At 45.4% G+C, this 19,019-nt stretch overlaps 1 protein-coding gene across 3 annotated transcripts in view; it reads right to left on the bottom strand.

Annotated features, from left to right (window-relative positions):
- LOC112155447 (neuropilin-2) overlaps positions 1-19,019 on the bottom strand; it is an 84,301-nt gene that overhangs the window by 26,109 nt on the left and 39,173 nt on the right. For all 3 annotated transcript variants that reach the window (XM_036209609.1, XM_036209610.1, XM_024287068.2), the window contains exons 8-11: positions 8,699-8,843; positions 5,041-5,216; positions 4,276-4,449; positions 2,153-2,297 (exon numbers count right to left, since the gene is read on the bottom strand). In XM_036209609.1, coding sequence (XP_036065502.1) covers positions 2,153-2,297; positions 4,276-4,449; positions 5,041-5,216; positions 8,699-8,843 — 640 coding nt within the window. The remainder of the gene's footprint in view (positions 1-2,152; positions 2,298-4,275; positions 4,450-5,040; positions 5,217-8,698; positions 8,844-19,019) is intronic.

Below are 19,019 nucleotides of genomic sequence, written 5' to 3'. Positions count from 1 at the left end.
GATGCTGATGAGTAGCGTGTCGTTTTCTCTGCTTGTCAGAGGAAGACGATGCAGCTTCATCATCCAACAGCTATTCTTAGACTCTCACCCCCCCAATAAGGGGGCACTTCACAGGAGACGAGACCGCCGTCTGATCACATGACTCTGGAGAAACCTTCATGTGTCCATCAGTGTCTGCGCGACGCTGGGTTTGTTGTTTGTGACTGTGTGTACCTGGTTGTTGTTTCGTGGACCTCAGCTTTAATCTCTGCGGTCCGACGTCGGTGACATGCAGCCGTCGCAGCTGCAGTGCCTGATTGGAGACGCCAGTCGTATTCCTGCTTTTGTTTCCGGCGGTTCGGAACAGTAATGAGCTGCTAAACGGCGTCATTGTGCGTCGGCTGAAACCCGGAGCTGTAAATTTGGATTGGATTTTCGTGGTGGGATTGTCTCTCTGATGGAGGATTTGTCAGGTCAACGTGAAAACAATCCAGCCGCAGTAATGGAAAGTCATTTCTTTGTTTACTTTTTCAATGCTCGACGATTAGATGAGAACAAAAATGAAGTTATTTGTTTTTGGCAAACAGGAAGTGAAGTTTAGGAAAATGTTCTGGTGGCGGTCCAGAGGAATGATGAGAGGAAGAGAGGGGAAGTTTTTCCTTCTTTGCTTGTTTTTTTTCCCGTCTGCAGCCGTGCATGTGCGTGCACGTGCATGTGCGTGCGTGCATGAATTCATTCAGCAGAATCCTTGCTCTCTTTATTTGTGCGTCTGGGTTGTTAACAGTTCTGCTCAGCGGAGTGAAGCTGATGCTAAATATTTCATCTTCCTTCCACAGCTCAACACAACAAACACACAACAGCAGAACAAACACACAACAGCAGAACAAACACACAACAGCACAACAAACACACAACAGCAGAACAAACACACAACAGCAGAACAAACACACAACAGCAGAACAAACACACAACAGCAGAACAAACACACAACAGCAGAACCACCACACAGGCAGGAAGACCAACAAAGAACATCTCCTCTGAGCCTTTAGCTGCTCTCTGGGTTCTGGTCCAGTTATTAGTGGTGGAGATGGAACCGGAGTGAAGGAGCAGAGGCGACACTGAAGTCTCGTCTCAGTGTGTGGCTGCTGTTTGAATGGCGAGAGGAGCAGGTCATGTGACGTGTGAGTGAACTGTGGCGGGTCGTGAAGCGCAGGTCACGTCCAAAGAGCCAACATCTGGCAGGTTAACCGTCGTGAATCTGCTCATCCTTACAACCACGACTGCAGATCTGCACGGTCTAACGCTGTCTATGGTTCCTGTCGGTTTGGCGTTTCCCGAGTAGGTTACATCAGGAAACGTTTGATGTGCTTCATATTAAAGGTCATTTATACCTGAACTCACCTGAGCTTCCATCCTTCAGTTCAGTTTTTCTAGCGTCCTTCCTGCCCCCGTCACGAGGCGCCTGCTGCTCAGACCTGACACGTCTGGGATGCTCCGCTCCCACCTGGACCCCCCCCCCTTCCCAAAACTGCGGCGGTCAGCAGCCGGCGCCGGTCCAGCGGGGGCAGGTCGCTCCTCATTCTCGTCTCCACCTGTCAGCCGTCCTGACTGAAGCAGGTCGCGGCTGCTCTGCTGTATTTACAGTGCAGCTCATTATTATTGCATAAGCAGAGCCGTAAACGCAGCAGCTTCAGCTCAACGACCCGTTTGTTCCTGGACTTTAGTGCGCCGCAGAAATAATTCGCCGCCCCGACTAACAAGCTGGGTTACACGCCGTCACATTATAACGTGCACAGCTGAGTAACGCCTCCATTTGTCTCACTTTGAGCAGTTTACTGCAACCCAAAGCAGGAAAACCTGCTTTATCCTGGAGATTGAGGATTGATCATCCTGATCCTTCGTGTTCACACAGTAAGCTGCAGCACAATGCAGCTCACAGCTGCTCTAGTAGTGAGAGTCCGCTGACCTAGACATGCTAATCCCTGTCCAGACATGTTCAACCGCCTCCTATGGAGCCAAACATATGTGTGTGCACGAGAGGCGTGCACGGACAGATTCCATATGCAGAGAAACACAACAACCACACATGTTCAGGTTCAGTCTGAACCGGTTCAGACTGGTTCGATTGGGAGTCACACCAGTTTGATCTCTAATTTTAGGAAACTCTGCTCACCTGGAAGATCACAGCCGAGGACCTCCATCCTCATGCCGATCCCGGCGGGAGACCATCGCTCCGGAAAGATCCGGATGTACTGCGCCACGATCTCATCAAACCGCCGCACCTCTGGAGTGTCGTAGTGGCTGTTCCCCTCAAAGACCTGCAGGAGAAACGGTTTCAGTCCTTTTCTGTTGTCTCAGCTGGAGGACAGAGCTCAACGTCTAAAGAACATTCGCATTATAACCCACAGATGCTAAAACCTGAAGTTTTAGTCCCAACTGTCCGTACGGGTGGATACAGGAGGGAAAAATGTTCAAACCAGTTCAGGTCAAACAGGTGACCCACAGGAAATCTAGATCGCTCAGTGAGCCGACGAGAGAAAACGACAATAGATCTCACCGTGTTTGGACGTAGAGTGGAATGTGTTTGATATTCTGTATATGGAATATTTGCCAATAAAGTTGGGTGAAAAAGACGCTTAATCATTTAACTCCGCCCCCAAACTCCTGCAGACTCCACAAGGATCCGATTAGTGCTGTTTACATGATACGTGCACGCTGTTAGAAATGAGGAGATTGGGGTATAGTTTGTTGGACTTGTGTGTCACGTGCACACCCCGTGAGCAGCATTTGTGCACGGTCAGTAAGTAACCAGAACTCACACCTGAATGACTCGAGATAAGACATGAGGACTCGTTCAACAGAAGTGTGTAACTCTATTATCTTCACCCTTATTTCACGATGCAACACGACAATGGTACGGTCCGTTTTCATGACGCCTGGACAAGCTAAAAGCACCTGTACAGGTGCATGTGACCACTGCTGCAGCACTACAGGCTGCTGCTCCTGGAGAACTGACTCCATCTGTCTTCACTGCACTCATCATTCCCATCACAGCTTCCTCCTCCAGAAACACGGAGTCCGTGTTACACGCGTGTTCCATGTCCTGCAGCAGCCTCCTCCTTCACAGCTGAAGCTGCATAAGCTCCTCCCATCAGAGTGTGGGTTCTCACCGATCGGAGCTGATTCAAGCCCCGCCCCTAAAGTCGTCAGATGTAGAGGAACAGTTTCACAGGAGCCCAATCGGCTGAAGGTGTAGTATTTGTAGATGCTTGAGTCATTTAAAGTGTGCAGACGATGTTGGAGGAAAGACGGTGATGGAGAAAACGTTTGGGAGGTGAACGCTCTTCATCACAAACGTCTGCATCACTAATTAGGATTTTAACTCTAAACAGTCGTTTTAATGGAGATACATAAAATATTTACTGTAAAGCTTCACCAAGAATAAGAATAATGTGTACATTGTTACTGTGCTGCAGAAAGTCCTCCCAATTCAATTCAGGTACGGATCTTTTATGCAAAAATTCTACATTTTTTGGACAGTTTTTGGTGAAGTTTGACTCTGTTTCCCTTTGTTTGTACACATAGATTCATCTGTTTAGGGCTTCAAATATGCAAACATAATAAAAAAGTGATGCGTGATCGTTTTAATATTCATGATGTTTCTGGATCTCACGTGAAGCTGAAGAACTAAAGTGACGTTCTTCTGTTTTCTGACAAACAGCAGAAACACAAATCCTGTGTAAAGTCACTCAACCGAAGTGATCGGCGTCGTTTCCCGGCTCAGCGTGACACACGCCACCAAAATAACAACCGCCGCGCTTTGATTCTCAAATCATCTTTGAAGCGGCTGCAGTCTGTGGAAACAAAGCCTGAAATGAATCCAGATTCTGAGAGATGACGTCTTTCGCTGGACGAGCCGCGTTTAGAGACGTTTAAAAACCTTGAATTTTTTAGACTAAATCAGAAGAGGCGTTTAGCATCCGGAGAAAATGCTGTTAGAGCTTTTCAGGAAAGCGTCTCTCAGCGCCGCCGCCTGCCAGCAGAGCCGAGCGCTGATGCAGGAAAGACAGTTTTAATTAACACCCTTGAGAGACGAATGGATGATGAGCAAACGAGTGGAAGAGAGACAGAGAGAGTTCAGGATGAATAGAGACTGAAGCAGAAGCAGGAGAGGTGATTAAATCCAATCCTGATCCGGTCTGACGCCGGAAAAGAACAGAAAATTAAAATAATCAGACGGCAGGAGGAGAGGACGGATGAGACGCCTGTGAGGGACGGACAGGAGGCGGTCTTCACCTTAGCGAAGCCGGTCTTGCTGTCCAGGATGTAGCTCCAGTCTTTGCCGCTCAGGCTGTGAGCCAGCTTGTACTTCCGGACGAACGCTCGGTTCTCGGCGCTGGTGCTGCCCTCCAGCCCTCGGGCGCCCTGAGTGATGACGCCACGCACCATCTTCGGCACGCCGAGGTCCACCTGCAACGCACGCACAGGTGTTTCAGAACAGCTCAACAGGTGGGCGGAGCTCTGGAGGGAGGTCACGACCTTTGATATTTAAAGATTTAAAGATTTTCTCATTCATTCCTATGGGGCATATTTTGCTCAATATTTCAAATACTACAGTTTATGAATACCAAAAATACATGCAGTGATGTCCTGAACGTTTTGATACTAAGATTACTGAAATCTCTGAAAGTGTGACTGAGTTTTTATGAGCTGAAAAACGTACAGAGAGGAGCAGGAGAATCACTAAAGAAAAGTCTTTCTGTAATAAATCTTTAGTCAACATTCAATCTGAGTTCATATGAAACGTTAGATTTTAGTCACTTTTAAACTCTTAACATTGAACTAACTCAGATGATGATCTTATTCAGAAGTGAATCTCTGTGGTTTTGATCACATGAACTAATGAATCTGTTCTGAAGGTCAAGCAGCTACAGGTTGTTGTTACAACATAATTTAGTCGATCACATCAGGAAATCGTCCAGCGTACACGTGCAGACGCCGCCGTGCTCTCCACGGTTATAAAGCAGAATTCCCTTTTAGAATCTGACCCCAGACACACACCTGCAGCCACTCCTCTCCCACGATGGGCTGCGTGGGGTTGGGGAACCAGCCGGAGCGACTGGCCACCAGCCTGGCCGCCCCCATGGAGCCGTGGATGTCCCTCATGGAGGAGGCAGAGATCTGCGAGTCTGGCAGCAGCCCAGACAGCATCCCCTGCAGCTCGGAGCACGGAGCATCTGTGGAGCAGAGGAGGACACGCCGCTGATGAGCGTCTACAAGCTCATGCTCATCGTTCAGGTTATTTCAGTCAAGAAAACAACTAAACGTCTGGAAAAGAGGGAAATCATCTGATTGGTTCAGAAATATGACGACCTCCTTGGGGGAGGGGCTTCGTGTCTCAGGACTCCCTAACTGTTCATTTACCTGCTTTGTTTGGGTTTGTATTCACTTCTACATGTTGGGATGAAATGAAGTCAGGAATCAGCCGAAGACTCAACGTAATGTTCACTACTTTTATTTTAAACGGTTCAAAGTCGTGTTAGTTGTCACACTTCTGGTTGTGTGAAATTTGTTCTCCTCCTCTGACCCCTCCCCTGTGGGAGTGGTGAGCTGCAGACACAGCCGCACTGAGGAACCATTTGGTGGTCTAACCCCCCAGTCCCACCCCTCAATGCTGAGTGTCCAGCAGGGAGGCACCAGGTCCCATTTCTAGAGTCTTTGGTCTGACTGGGCCGGGATTTGAACTCATGACCTTTCAGTTTCAGGGCAGACACTCTACCACTAGGCCATTGAGCTGGTATAACAACATTGTGAAAACAAAGAGAAAATCTAACTAATACGAACATTTCACAACATCTATTTGTGACTCCACTGTGTTCTGACAGTAAAAACGTTGATGGTTTATCAAAAAATTACATTTTTCATACATTTTTCATGAATTGTGGTCTATATTTTGCTAAAATAACACTGTGCGCTAGTTTTTTGCAAGGACTTCTGGGAAATTTCTAGGGCGCTTGCTTTTGGAATGATAGATTCAGACAGAAATACAAAACGCCGAGTAGGGAAGGAATTCGGACATAACCCGAGCCTACTACAACCATCTCATTCCAATGACCTTTGACCTCCGGAAGAGGCCGCCATCTTGAATTTAAAAAAACATCTCATTAACTACAAATCAAACTCGTCTCTGGGATTATAATCTGAGGCCTCCTAACTCCTCCAGCTTCAGTGGGAAGCTCCTCAATCATTAGATGCTGTAGATTTTAAACGCCGTTACCATGGTGATCTCGCTAAAGTGGCGTTCCACTGTTACTCACATAGTTTGAACCGTAATATTGTGATAGTTTAATAAAAGACTTGTTGGTTCAAGATGAACAAAACAATAGACATATGATGTCAACGTATAAGGAACAAAAAAAAAACCAAAAACTCCAGTTGCCGAGGAAAACATAAAATATACTTTTACAGATTCTTCTAAAAATGACATCAACATGTCCGTCACCTTCAGGCCACCAAAACAAACAATGGTTGCTATGGAGATAAAACCAAAAGTAAATCCATAATTTATAAAAAATGTGTTTCCTTAAATCAATTTGTGTCGTGCGGCTCTGATTGGGGGAGCAGAGAGAAGGGGGAGGGGCTATAAATGCTGCACACCGATTTTATTCTTTTCTTTCTTAGACCAAAGTTGAACAGAAATGTTACCGATCAGGGACAGAGAAAACAGAATCAGGAAGATTTGTGTCGTGAGTTCACACGCTGAGGAAGAGGAGGAGAGAGGATGATGGTGACGGATGCTCCTCAGGACCTCCGTCTGGTTAAAGTTTAATGCTGTGATGTTTCCAGTCCTCATTGCAGTAAATAATGGATCAACAATAACACGAGTCCTCAATCACAGGTGAGACAACAGAACAGGGGTGGTTCAGGTGTTTCAGTCGGGTCAGAACCGCAGTGGGCTGGACTGTCGTCTCCTCACATCCAGCAGAAACCGTCAGAATTTACACACCAGGATGAGAGCTCTTATCTCACACGTGCACAGACTGACACGAGCACGGACACTGAAAGCGAGGCCGCTGTGATGTTTCACCCACTCACAGCACAAACTCCCACTGAGCTCTCCTGGAGGAGCGAAGCAGCTGCAGAGCAGAAGCTGCCATGCAAATGTGCAGGACTGGACACACACACACATGCACGTGCACACAGACGCACACACACACACACACAGCCCTGGAGAAGAATAATGGCCGTCCTGAAAATAAGTGATTGATAAAGTGCTGCAGCGCTAACATAAAATGAGATTAGGACGGCGGAGGGGAAAGAGCTGCTGAATGAGGCAGGAACCAGCAAGATTTAAGACTGGGGGGGGGGGTAAAGGGGGCTATCAGCAAAGGCGATGGAAGGACGGAGGAGGAAGAGAAAACACAGCAACACTGAAGACATATAGGTGGAAAGTGAGAGAAAAGTAGAGGCGGAGACATAAAAGTGTGATTTAAGTTAATGACATGTCACTGAATGACTGCTTTATTTCTGCCTTTATAGCCTCTGGGAGGCTTTAGCACCGAGCTGCTGCTGCTGCTTCTGCTGCTGCTGCTGCAGCTACAACTACAGCTACAGCTGCTGCTGCTGCTGCTGCTGCTGCTGCTGCTGCAGCTACAACTACAGCTACAGCTGCTGCTGCTGCTGCTTCTGCAGCTACAACTACAGCTACAGCTGCTGCTGCTGCTGCTACTGCTGCTGCTACTGCTGCTGCTGGGGGGGGGCCTTAAGGACCGCCCATTTTATCAATATCTTTATCAATTAGAGTGACGCCACATCACAACATTTAATCCATCCATCCATCATTCATCCATCCATCCATCATCCATCCATTTGTCCATCCATCATCCATCCATTTAATCCATCCATCCATCCATCCATCTATCCATCCATCATCCATCGATCATCCATCATCCATCCATCTGTCCACGACCGTCATCTCTGAACTTAAAAACTTAAAACTGGTCGCCCAGCCAACATCGTGCTGATGTTTTGGAGGGACGGTGATTTGTGCGGGGGCTGATATCTCCCTGCTGGATGGGAGCGTATCCGTCCTTCTGGATGACGGCGACAGCGGCAGCAGGAAGAGGCCCTAACCCAATCATGATGCCGTTCAGTCCAGTCAAATGGATTGAAACCCTCTCTGTTTCCAGCACACACACTGACACACACCCCAGCAGTGACAGCATAATTAAGTTTGATCTATTTATAGTATTGAGCTGATTATGCTGGTTGAAATCATGTTTGTTTGCCAGCGCTGCAGATGAAAGCTGAGAGCCTGTTACTCTCTGATGTTATCACCCACACATCACCCTCTAGTATTATTCTATTAGGCCGAGTGTGTGTCTCCTCTGTGTGTGCTGGTGATCTGTGAGTGGGAGTCGGAGAAAGTGGGATATGTATATGAAAGAGTGAGGGCAAGAGTGTGAGAGCGGCAGAGTGGGAGTGTTTCTGCATGAGAAACGCACAAGTAGATAAAAGTCTGAGCAGGATTATTAATAGCGCTGATGGAAACACAAATTACACAAGTCTAAAGACTTTATGCACAAAAAGAGAAGTCTCTCCAGCTCCCTGACCTCAGTCAACCTTTTGTTAAATTTCTCATCTTTAAAGCAAAACTTTGTTTTCCAAGAACTTCAGAACAAAAGCAGCAAAATTTGGTTTTCAAATGACTCCGTCTTACCTGTGATCTGACAACCGTAGAGCTCAAATCTGAGGGCGATGCCGTTCTTCCACGTCTGAGGCCGGATCCGCACAAACCGGGCCAGCACCGGCTGTGGGATCCGGTTCAGGACCACCTCTGTTGCGTCGGTGTTGCCATGAAAAATCTGCAGACAGACGATGACAGAACGTTTGTTAGAACCGCAGTGTCTTCTCAGAACAACACAAAAACCAAAAGGCCGGTTCCACAACCACATTCATCAGTGTCAGAGGTCCCCAAACCACGGCCCGCGGGCCGGATCCGTCCTCCTTCTAGTTCAGCTACGTGCTAAGTGTTTTGGCTAATTTAGGCTTTTTTTTGTTTTAAAGGAGATTTGGAGCTTAGCAAATATTTTAGCCTTAAGCTAGCTGCTTTGGCTAAAATAGACATTTTTTAGCTTTTTAGGCTAATTTGGAGTTTTGTCAATAGTTCCGCCTCAGGCTAGCTGTTTTGGCTAATTTGACACCTCATGATATTTTGGCTATTTATCAGCTTCAGTGTTTACAATAGGGGACTCCCGACTTTTTCTTTTGAGGCCACATAACTGTTTGCTAAAGCCAAAAGCTAAAAACACTTTAGTTTATAGCTGAAATTGCTGAAGGTTACAGCTGTAAACACTGAAGCTGATAGCTAGCTAAAAATCAATGAAGTGTCAAATTAGCCTAAAAAACGGAACAAAATTTAAATTAGCGAAAACAGCTAGCATAAGGAAAAAATATTAGCTAAACTCCGAATTAGAAGTACACGTCCATCTGCGACTGCAGACATTCATCTGCGACTGCACATTTATCTGCGACTGCACATTCATCTGCGACTGCACACGTTTATCTGCGACTGCACATTCATCTGCGACTGCACACGTTTATCTGCGACTGCACACGTTTATCTGCGACTGCACACGTTCATCTGCGACTGCACATTTATCTGACTGCACACGTTCATCTGCGACTGCACATTTATCTGACTGCACACGTTCATCTGCGACTGCATGCAATCATCTGCGACTGCACACGTTTATCTGCGACTGCACACGTTCATCTGCGACTGCACGCAATCATCTGCGACTGCACACATTCATCTGCGACTGCACACGTTCATCTGCGACTGCACACGTTCATCTGCGACTGCACACGTTCATCTGCGACTGCACTCAAAGGGAGGACAATGCACAGACTCAGCCAAAGGTCACGCAGCATCAACCATAGAAAGAAGTGTGTAGAAATGAACTCCTGTTGTCCTCTGAACCACAAACACACAACAGCAAACATAGTTTCACACACACAATGCAAACACAAACCAGTCATCTCTGGATAAAAAACACTCAAACTGTGTTAGTTTGTCCTCACAACCTTTGAGGACGTGAAATGATTTCCTCTGGAAGCACACAGAACAGATAAAAGGAAATTGAATGCAAGTGCACACGGCCCGAAGCTCTCGTGTGTCTCCTGACATTAGGACTTCATATCTGTGTCTATCTGACGGAGAGTCGTGTCTCCACCTCTCCATCAGTCATCTCTGAGCTCTCCACATGAGGACACAGCAGGTCTTCTGCCCTTCATCCTCCACTCCTTGACATCTCTATCTGCTCCTGCTCTGCCGTCGTGATATACAGCCACACATGCAAGGAGGAAGACCAGATGTCCTTCACAACACTTTGTGGAGTGTTGCAGTAGGGCATTGGGGTGTTTGTTCAAGGCAGTGAGCTTTATTTATCAAAGCCAAAGGCCTTGCTATGACTCGCTTGGAATTACTCACTTGGATCCGCATTCATAGGTGTTTTGTTTTGCTTATTTGTGGGAGTAAATACATTATTTTCCCTCAGTCCTTCATCCATCAGCTACAGACAGCAAGATATGGATGGAGAGGTTTCTGACTCCCACAGCCAGCTGGGAATTGAACCCACGACCCGGCGGGTGAAGAGCACAAAGTCAGACCCTGTGACCTGCTGTTCGTACAAAGGCCTCATAGTGGGAACTACCACCATCTGAGTGATGGAAAAACGCCTAAAGGCCCTGAAAGAATTAATGGGATTGTGGTAGCAGACTGTAATTACAATGAGCGAGTGTGTCGACGTGTAAAAGTGTAATTATGAGGTCTCACTCTGTGGAGCTGGGGGTGGCGGGGGCTTCCTGATTTCCCCTGTGCACAGCCAAACATTTCCGTGGCCCAATAGAAGCTGTCAGCTGCGCTCAGACGGCGGCGTGGCCTTCTGCACGCCGTGTGAAGGTCTATCCTTGGGTCTGTCCTTTACCAGCTCTTAATGGAGTTCACGTGTGTAAAGCATGAGCGAGTGAGAGCGCTTTGTAATCTGTGAACACGCTAACATCCATCTGGAGTCCGGTGTTCAGGGTCAACCAAGGCTGCTGCCGTTCCAGCTGCTGCTTATGGAGCCGTTACCCTTCCAGTGCCGCCGCCATTACGGCGAGAGAAGGCCGTGACACAACCAACAGGAAACCAGAAACACGGTCATCAGATCATCCTTCGATTCAACAGCACTTATTCTGAAACATGAAGCCTTCATCATAAGGAAGACGTCGTAGTTGAACTCCAAAGAGGTAAAGCAAACCCTGTGGTTAGACTGTTTGGTAAAAAGGTTCATGACATTAATGATACATCATTGGTTTTCATTTTAGATTATTGTTGCTCTCATGTAAGAATAGTTCATGTAATTGATGCTAATTTTCACAGCTTTCATTGATTCGATTTGTTTTGTTGGTTTTTACGTGAGGATCTCAGAACTGAACCGAAGACTGAAGCTGATAAAGCATCTTTAAGATTCATGCAGTTCCATCAACTGCTCATTTGGGGGCGCTATAGTCCACCAGGACAAGAAATAGAAGAGAACTAGCTCGTCCCGCTAACTCTTTGACCGTCATCCAGGACTGAGGGCGCTAACATCCTGGAGAACTGGTTGTGGTTCACACATTTTTAACCCTTTAATACCAGAACTGTCACATGTGACATCAACTAAAACACGATCTCCGAAATACAATAACTCTTCAACCTTTTTTGTAATTCCAACAGATTCTGAAGTGGACAAAAGGTTATCGGCTCACAGCTGATCTCCTGTGCGCTCCTGAAGCCCGTTAGCTAAAGGTTTAGTCATTTCAAGCTTGCTACTCATGATGCAGGAAACTGCAATCCTCCACTATTTGATGGTGATTTTATCAGACACTTATTTATTTTACTGGATACAATGTTTATTGCTGTTTTTCTGAAGTGTAGATGTTACGTTTCAGTTGTATCATAAATATTTCTGTGTTGTGTACTCCTCTGTTTGCTCTACATGAATTCCTCTTGAGTTACAGCAGGAGTTTGGGTTTATAAATGATTTATAAATATATTCACAGCACATGTCTAAATGTGGATGTAGAATTATATGTTTACAAGGTTTTTGTCACTAACATTTTGTGAATTAGCTTAAAGAACCACATCTGAATAACTGGTTTGTAAATCATTAATTATTTTATTTTAAATGTTTCATTGTTAATGAATAAAGTTTTAACATTCCATTAATAAACACAAAAAATAATCCTTTAAAACTTGAATATTTTTTGTAGCAGCACATATATGCTAGTTACTAATGCTGATAATGCAAAAAAGGAGGAGTTAGGATTTATAAATGAATAATTAAGTGTTAACTACTTAAGTGATTAACTTATATTTAACTAATGCTTCACAGTGTGCAGTTATTATGAAGTGATAATAGAAACTGACATCATTTCCTTCTTTGAAAACTTTGAGGAATAATGGAACTGAAGTCCATTTCCAGATGAACTGAATCCATTGTTGTCAAACGGATCAGAGTTTGATCCACATCAGAGTTTGATCCACATCAGAGTTTGATCCACATCAGAGTTTGATCCGCTTTAGAGTTTAGCTGAGTTTTACACTCTCCAAAGAAACCTCGCTATTGTGGGAATCGTAACGCCAATCAATCCTGCAGAACAAAAGCGCCCTAAACCTCTCAGCTGGGAGCGTCTCATTCCGTCCAAAGGTGACCAAGGAACATGGAAATCGGTGTTTAGCTGCTCCTGCCGGCAGCCCGGCCGAGACATCCGTCTTCTTCCTTCCATTAGCTCCAACATTCTGCAATTTAAACCACACTGCACAGGTATAAACAAAAACAAGAGCTTGGATTAAAGTCCGAGCAGAAGCATAAATCAAGCGTTTGCTCCCTCAAAGGAAACTCTGCGGTTCCTCAAAGTTCCAGCCGCTGCTCCCCGCTGACGGATGCAGCTCTCTGCAGAAGTGCACCCGGACACCCAAACAATATCCATAAAACCAGCGGCAACCGCAAGGAGCCAGTTATACGCTAAAACGGTCCATCTGTGGGGAACAAACACAACAGCAGCCCATTTCTGAGGGTCATTTCTGAGACTCCTGAAGCCATGATGGACAGCAGTGTTGAGTAAATACACACAGGTCCACACAGCATACACAAAGTATGAATGAATTAAGTAGGGCTGCTACGATTAGTCGACCAAACGACGACTAATCGACTTTTGAAATTGTTGATTAGTCGTTACTCTGTATTATCTGGAGTCAGAGTGTAGGAACGCTGAAAGTTATGATGTCATTCTGTTAGCTATGTGGACTATTTTGGCATTTATGAAGGTTTTTTAGGCTATTTTGGACTTTAGCTGATATTTCAGCTACATGCTAGCTGTTTTGGCTAACTTAGTTTTTTTTATTTTTTAGGCTAATTTGGCATTTAACTAATGTTTCAGCTGGAAATCAGCTACAGGGTTTTCAGCATCATCAGCAATTGTCACTGCCAAATGCAGCATATCTAGTTTTTAGCTAGTTTGAATCTAATGATGGTTAAGATGTGTGTTTCACATCCACTTTGCACATGATCAGTAATTAAAAATAATCTGTTATTAGTCGACTATTAAAATAATCATTTGTGGCAACTCTAGAATAAACCAAATTCTATATGTTTATAAAACCAAAAACTTTTCCAAAAAAACACAAAAAAGGTCAATTTAAGATCATTCTTTTTATCGTAGCTCATTAACCTGCTGGTGAAATCCATTTTTTAACAATTCTCTGTTGGCTTAGTCTACTTCCTGTAGTTTATGCAGGTCTGCAGTGAGACTCAGACAAAGCAGTCAGAGGACGTGAGGACTCCTGCAGGTCTTACAGAGTTCCAGCCTCCAGGATGGTCTACACCTGCACCTGAACACTGTTTGTCTAACTGTGTGTTTGTCTGCATTTGTTTGCTGCTCATTGTTCCCACAAGTATGTGGAGGCAGAAGAAGACGACACCATGAAAGGTTAGAGCTTGTCAAATATTTACTTCTGCAGCTCCTCCAGCAGCAGAACAGGAGCTGGAACGTTGTTCTAACACAAACTGCATGAGCGCGAGCGGCAGATGGATGTCCGTGTGCACCGAGGATCGCATTTAAGTTTGCAGAAAAGAAGGTGAGGAAGCGACTGGAAGAAGATGAGATGAAAACAGTCATCACGTGAGGAGGTGGAGAGCAGGTGAGCGAGTTGGTAAACCTGCAGGGTCGCAGTCAGTCAGCCGGAGACGACGTGCTGAATTATGCAAATGCCCATGCTGAGTGTGCTGTGTGTGTGAGCTCTGGGTTATGGAATAATAAAACACCCACATCTCCTCTCATTTCATCACAGCAGCACAAATCTGAACACACAACCTCAGAGAGGAAACCCGTCTCTGACAGCAGACAGTGAGCCTGAAGGAAGCAGACAGGAAGCAGAATCCCAGCACAGACTACACTCCACCAGAGCGGTCGTCTGGGTCCAACATTTGGCTTAGAGTGAGAAACACTCTTGACAGGCTCAAAGATCTGGCATTAGACGCCTGACTGACAGGTAAACACAGTGGTCACATGACCGACTGGTTAGTATGGAGCCAATGGGGAGCTAGTTTTTGGTTCTCTGGTTGTTACGTTTACGGTGTTGAAAATACACAGAGAGGAGAAAAAACTTTTTGAAAGAAGTCCATCTGTTTGTCCATCCATCCAATTATCCATCCATCCAATTATCCATCCATCCATCCATCCAATTATCCATCCATCCAATTATCCATCCATCCATCCATTCATCCATCCATCCAATTATCCATCCATCCATCCATCCATTCATCCATCCATCCAATTATCCATCCATCCGTCCGTCCGTCCGTCCGTCCGTCCGTCCGTCCATCCATCCATCCATCCATCCATCCATCCATCCATCCATCCATCCAATTATCCATCCATCCATCCATCCAATTATCCATCCATCCAATTATCCATCCATCCATCCATTCATCCATCCATCCAATTATCCATCCATCCAATTATCCATCCATCCATCCATCCATCCATCCATCCATCCAATTATCCATCCATCCAATTATCCATCCATCCATCCAATTATCCATCCATCCATCCAATTATCCATCCGTCCGTCCGTCCGTCCGTCCGTCCGTCCGTCCATCCATCCATCCATCCATCCTTCACAATACGACGGCACTTGGTTGTTACTTTAATCCAGATCTCCACTTCCATTCAACTATTCGTCCACCTCCTTCATCCTCTTCTTCCTCTTCAGGATCATGAAGTTGCTGGAGCCTATCACAGCTACTGGACGCAGACGGTCGGGTTCACCGTGGACCGTTCTCCAGTCTATCAGAGTCACACAGACACACATTCACACCTGGGAGAGTATTTATTATCAGGAACCAGGAGAACCAGAACCCAAACCCAGCTGGGATCAGAACCACTGACACTCATGCTGGTTCACAGAAGTAAAAATGGACTCAGATCTTTTGTTGATGAGACAAAAACATTTTCTTCTTCATCTCGACATCTGAACCCACAGATCTCTGACATGTGGCTCCATTTAAATCATGTTTTTTAAGTCTGTCTTCTGTTTTGATTTGTCAAACTTTGTCCTTCCCCTCCATCGTTCGCCCCTCACCTCTCCGCCCTCTCTCTCCTCTGCTACATTTTTATTTTCTTTCCCGCTCTCGACGTCCTCGCCGGCCACGCTGCTGAAACTCTGATCTCTCCGGAGGGATTTGTGGTCAACACCCTCGTCTGCTGTTCTCATTATTCCTCCTCTACTTCTTGCCTCACTTCATCCGTCCGTCCCTCCTTCTTTTACTGTGTGATTCCCCTGTGAATAGCCCCGCCCCCCCTTCCCTTCACTCAGTCGTTCCCCTGAACCTCCCTTTGCTCTGCAGCTCTTTTCCTCCCTCTGCTTCTCACACCATCAGAGTTTGACAGTTTAACCTTCTGCTTGTTTTTCTCATCCGGCTCGCGGCGAGACTTGATGTTGTTTTATCCTGTGTCACGCCAGTTCAAAATAAAGTTTTATTGAGCCAGATAAGCTTCAAAACGGTCGTCGATTTAATGCTTTCCAAACGGACTTCAACTAAAGTGTTCAGGATTGTAAAAATGTAGTAAAGCTTCAAACAGGAAAGAACAAATCTGTTAAAAGAAGGTATTTTTGAGTAGTTCCCACCAGTGATGTCAGCAGACAAAAGCCCAGATCATGATCCCTCCACTGCCGTGCTTCAGCATCAGTCTGAGCTGTTTGAGCTGAAATGTTACCGACTCATTTCAGCAAATCAGTACATGTGAGTGAGAAGAGATGAACCCCCCAGAGTGTCTGAAATTACATTTTTTATAAAAATAAATATTTGTAAAATAAATAATAATCATATAAAGTACTTTTAAAGCCTCGTTATACATGCTAATGTCTAACTGAGCATCTGCTGCTCGCTTTAAGATTTGATAGAGATACTTTCCTACACAAACATGGACACCCCCCATAAAAAAATACGTTTTTTTTCCCAGCGGCCTTGTGGTAGAGTGGTCACCTCAAAACTGGGAGATGTGAGTTCAAAACCCGCGGCAGTCATCCCAAAGACTCTACATCCATCGTGTGGTTGTAGAATCATAGTTAAACTTTAATCCATGAAGGATTTTGTTATAATATCTAGGAATGGTTTGAGCTGAACTCTGACAGTTGGAGATGTTTGATTCCTAACAAGCTCCTAGGTTGACATGTTCTCCACCTTCATCCTTGTCTTTTTTTTCTCTCAGCATTAAAAATAGTAATTAAAAAGGTTCAGGTGAGTTGACAGTAATTTATTGTTTTCTGTTCAATTTAACAGAAAGTTTCAGGTTAATTCTGACAAACGGATTTTAAGAAATATTTACATTTGAGCTCTAAGACAAAAACTAATAGCAGTTCAACGTTTGGACTGTTCAGGGACATTAGTTGGATTCTGATGGACAGGTGAACCATTCAAGGTAAGCCCCATACCCTATGGGATAGGCTCCAGCATCCTCCTAACTCAGGATCAAGCAGGTTTAGAAAATAGATGTAAGGACAGATAACGCACGGATGGAAAGATGGATGGATAAATGATGGATGATGGATGAATGATGGATGGATAAATGATGGATGGATGATGGATGGATGATGGATGAATGATAAATGATGGATGAATGATGGATGAATGATGGACGATGGATGAATGATGGATGATGGATGATGGATGAATGATGGATGGATAAATGATGGATGGATGATGGATGATGGATGAATGATGGATGGATGATGGATTATGGATGGATGAATGATGGATGAATGATGGATGGATGATGGATGAATGATGGATGGATGATGGATGAATGATGGATGAATGATGGATGAATGATGGATGGATGAATGATGGATGAATGAATGATGGATGAATGATGAATGATGGATGGATGATGGATGATGGATGAATGATGAATGAATGATGAATGATGGATGAATGATGGATGAATGATGGATGAATGATGGATGATGGATGAATGATGGATGAATGATGAATGATGGATGAATGATGGATGAATGATGGATGAATGATGGATGAATGATGGATGATGGATGAATGATGGATGATGGATGAAAAGGACGTTACTCTAAAATCTTAAACTGATTCTTTAGAAACTATCAGAATAAACACATTTTATCGTTCATCTGATTCTCCAAACAGTGAAAGACTTCAGTAAAGATCATCTGAACGCTGCGTTTATGGAGGTGATCGAGAACAAGGACACAGAAAAGTGGATGAAAGTCTGAATGTTCAGGAAGAGTCAAAGACTCAGAGAACAGCTGTGGGAGGTGAAAGAAGAGATTTTGAATCAATAGATTATGGTGTGAAATCTCCCAGCAGGTCACGTTAGTGTTAAATCAGCTGAAATGTTTCACGCTGAAACATCTCAGGTCCACATGCTGGCAGCTAAAAGGGAACAATCTGGTTCCCAGAAGAAGAAGAACGTTGTTTCATCTCCAGAACAAAAACCATGAAGCTTCAGAATCTGAGGCTCGCTGCAGGAAGCTGAACTTCCATCAGATCTCCTGCTGCTTATTTACAGAGTGTTTTTAATACACAGTTCTATCTCCATCTCTGTGGGTTTGCTGGGAGCTTCTTTTTAGGTTATGTCACGGTCAGGAGTGGAGACACCATCACTGATCCTACAGCGCCTGATGATGCTGAACATGCAGGAGCGGCTGATTCAAACCATCATTTAGTTCATTCAGTTTCCTTTCAGACAAAGCAGAGTCAGATTCAGAGCTGCTCCTCCATCTGGAGCTTCTTTCATGCTTCCACTGCTTCTCCTGAGGACCTGCAGTCCTCGACCAGCCGCTGGTTCAGCTGGATCGTTCTCTTCCTCCCAGAGCAAAACGTTTGCATCTGTGAGAGTGTTGGAGCTCATTAAGGAGCCGAGCTCTACAGCCCGAAGTGAGACGTGGTGCGAGACCACAGGACCAACGCGTGTGACCACACGGCCCAGGGAGAACGCCGGGAAGCAGCCACGGAGGTGGAGGCGGGCCTGGAGGCGGGGCTGGAGGCGGCCGCTCGGCTGCTAATTCAACCACCAGGACTCTCCACCGTATCTGCTTCATCACAGAAACGCTGCAGCCGCCTGACGGAAACTCCAGCAACAATCAGAACCCTGTTCTGTTGAAATAAAGCCACGTCTGGAAAACTATCGCTCCATCAGAGCGACCATCAGGTCGGATCAGAACCACAGAGCAACCGAAAGCAGATGTGACTGGAAAAGCAGCTCCAGAACGTGAGGTTTGACCCTCAGGCGCTGAAGCTCGGCTGTAAACCCAACAGACGACTGACAGACCAACAGCAGAAGACTGGAGCTTGTGGTCAGCTCTGCCTGCAGATTTCTGTCTCATGTTTCTCTCCATCCATCCATCATCCATCCATACATCCATCCATCATCCATCATCCATCCATCCATCTTCCATCCATCCATCCATCCATCATCCA

This window comes from Oryzias melastigma, linkage group LG21 (assembly GCF_002922805.2).
Source record: "Oryzias melastigma strain HK-1 linkage group LG21, ASM292280v2, whole genome shotgun sequence".
NCBI lineage: Eukaryota > Metazoa > Chordata > Actinopteri > Beloniformes > Adrianichthyidae > Oryzias > Oryzias melastigma.
This window is presented reverse-complemented; position numbering and strand designations above follow the sequence as displayed.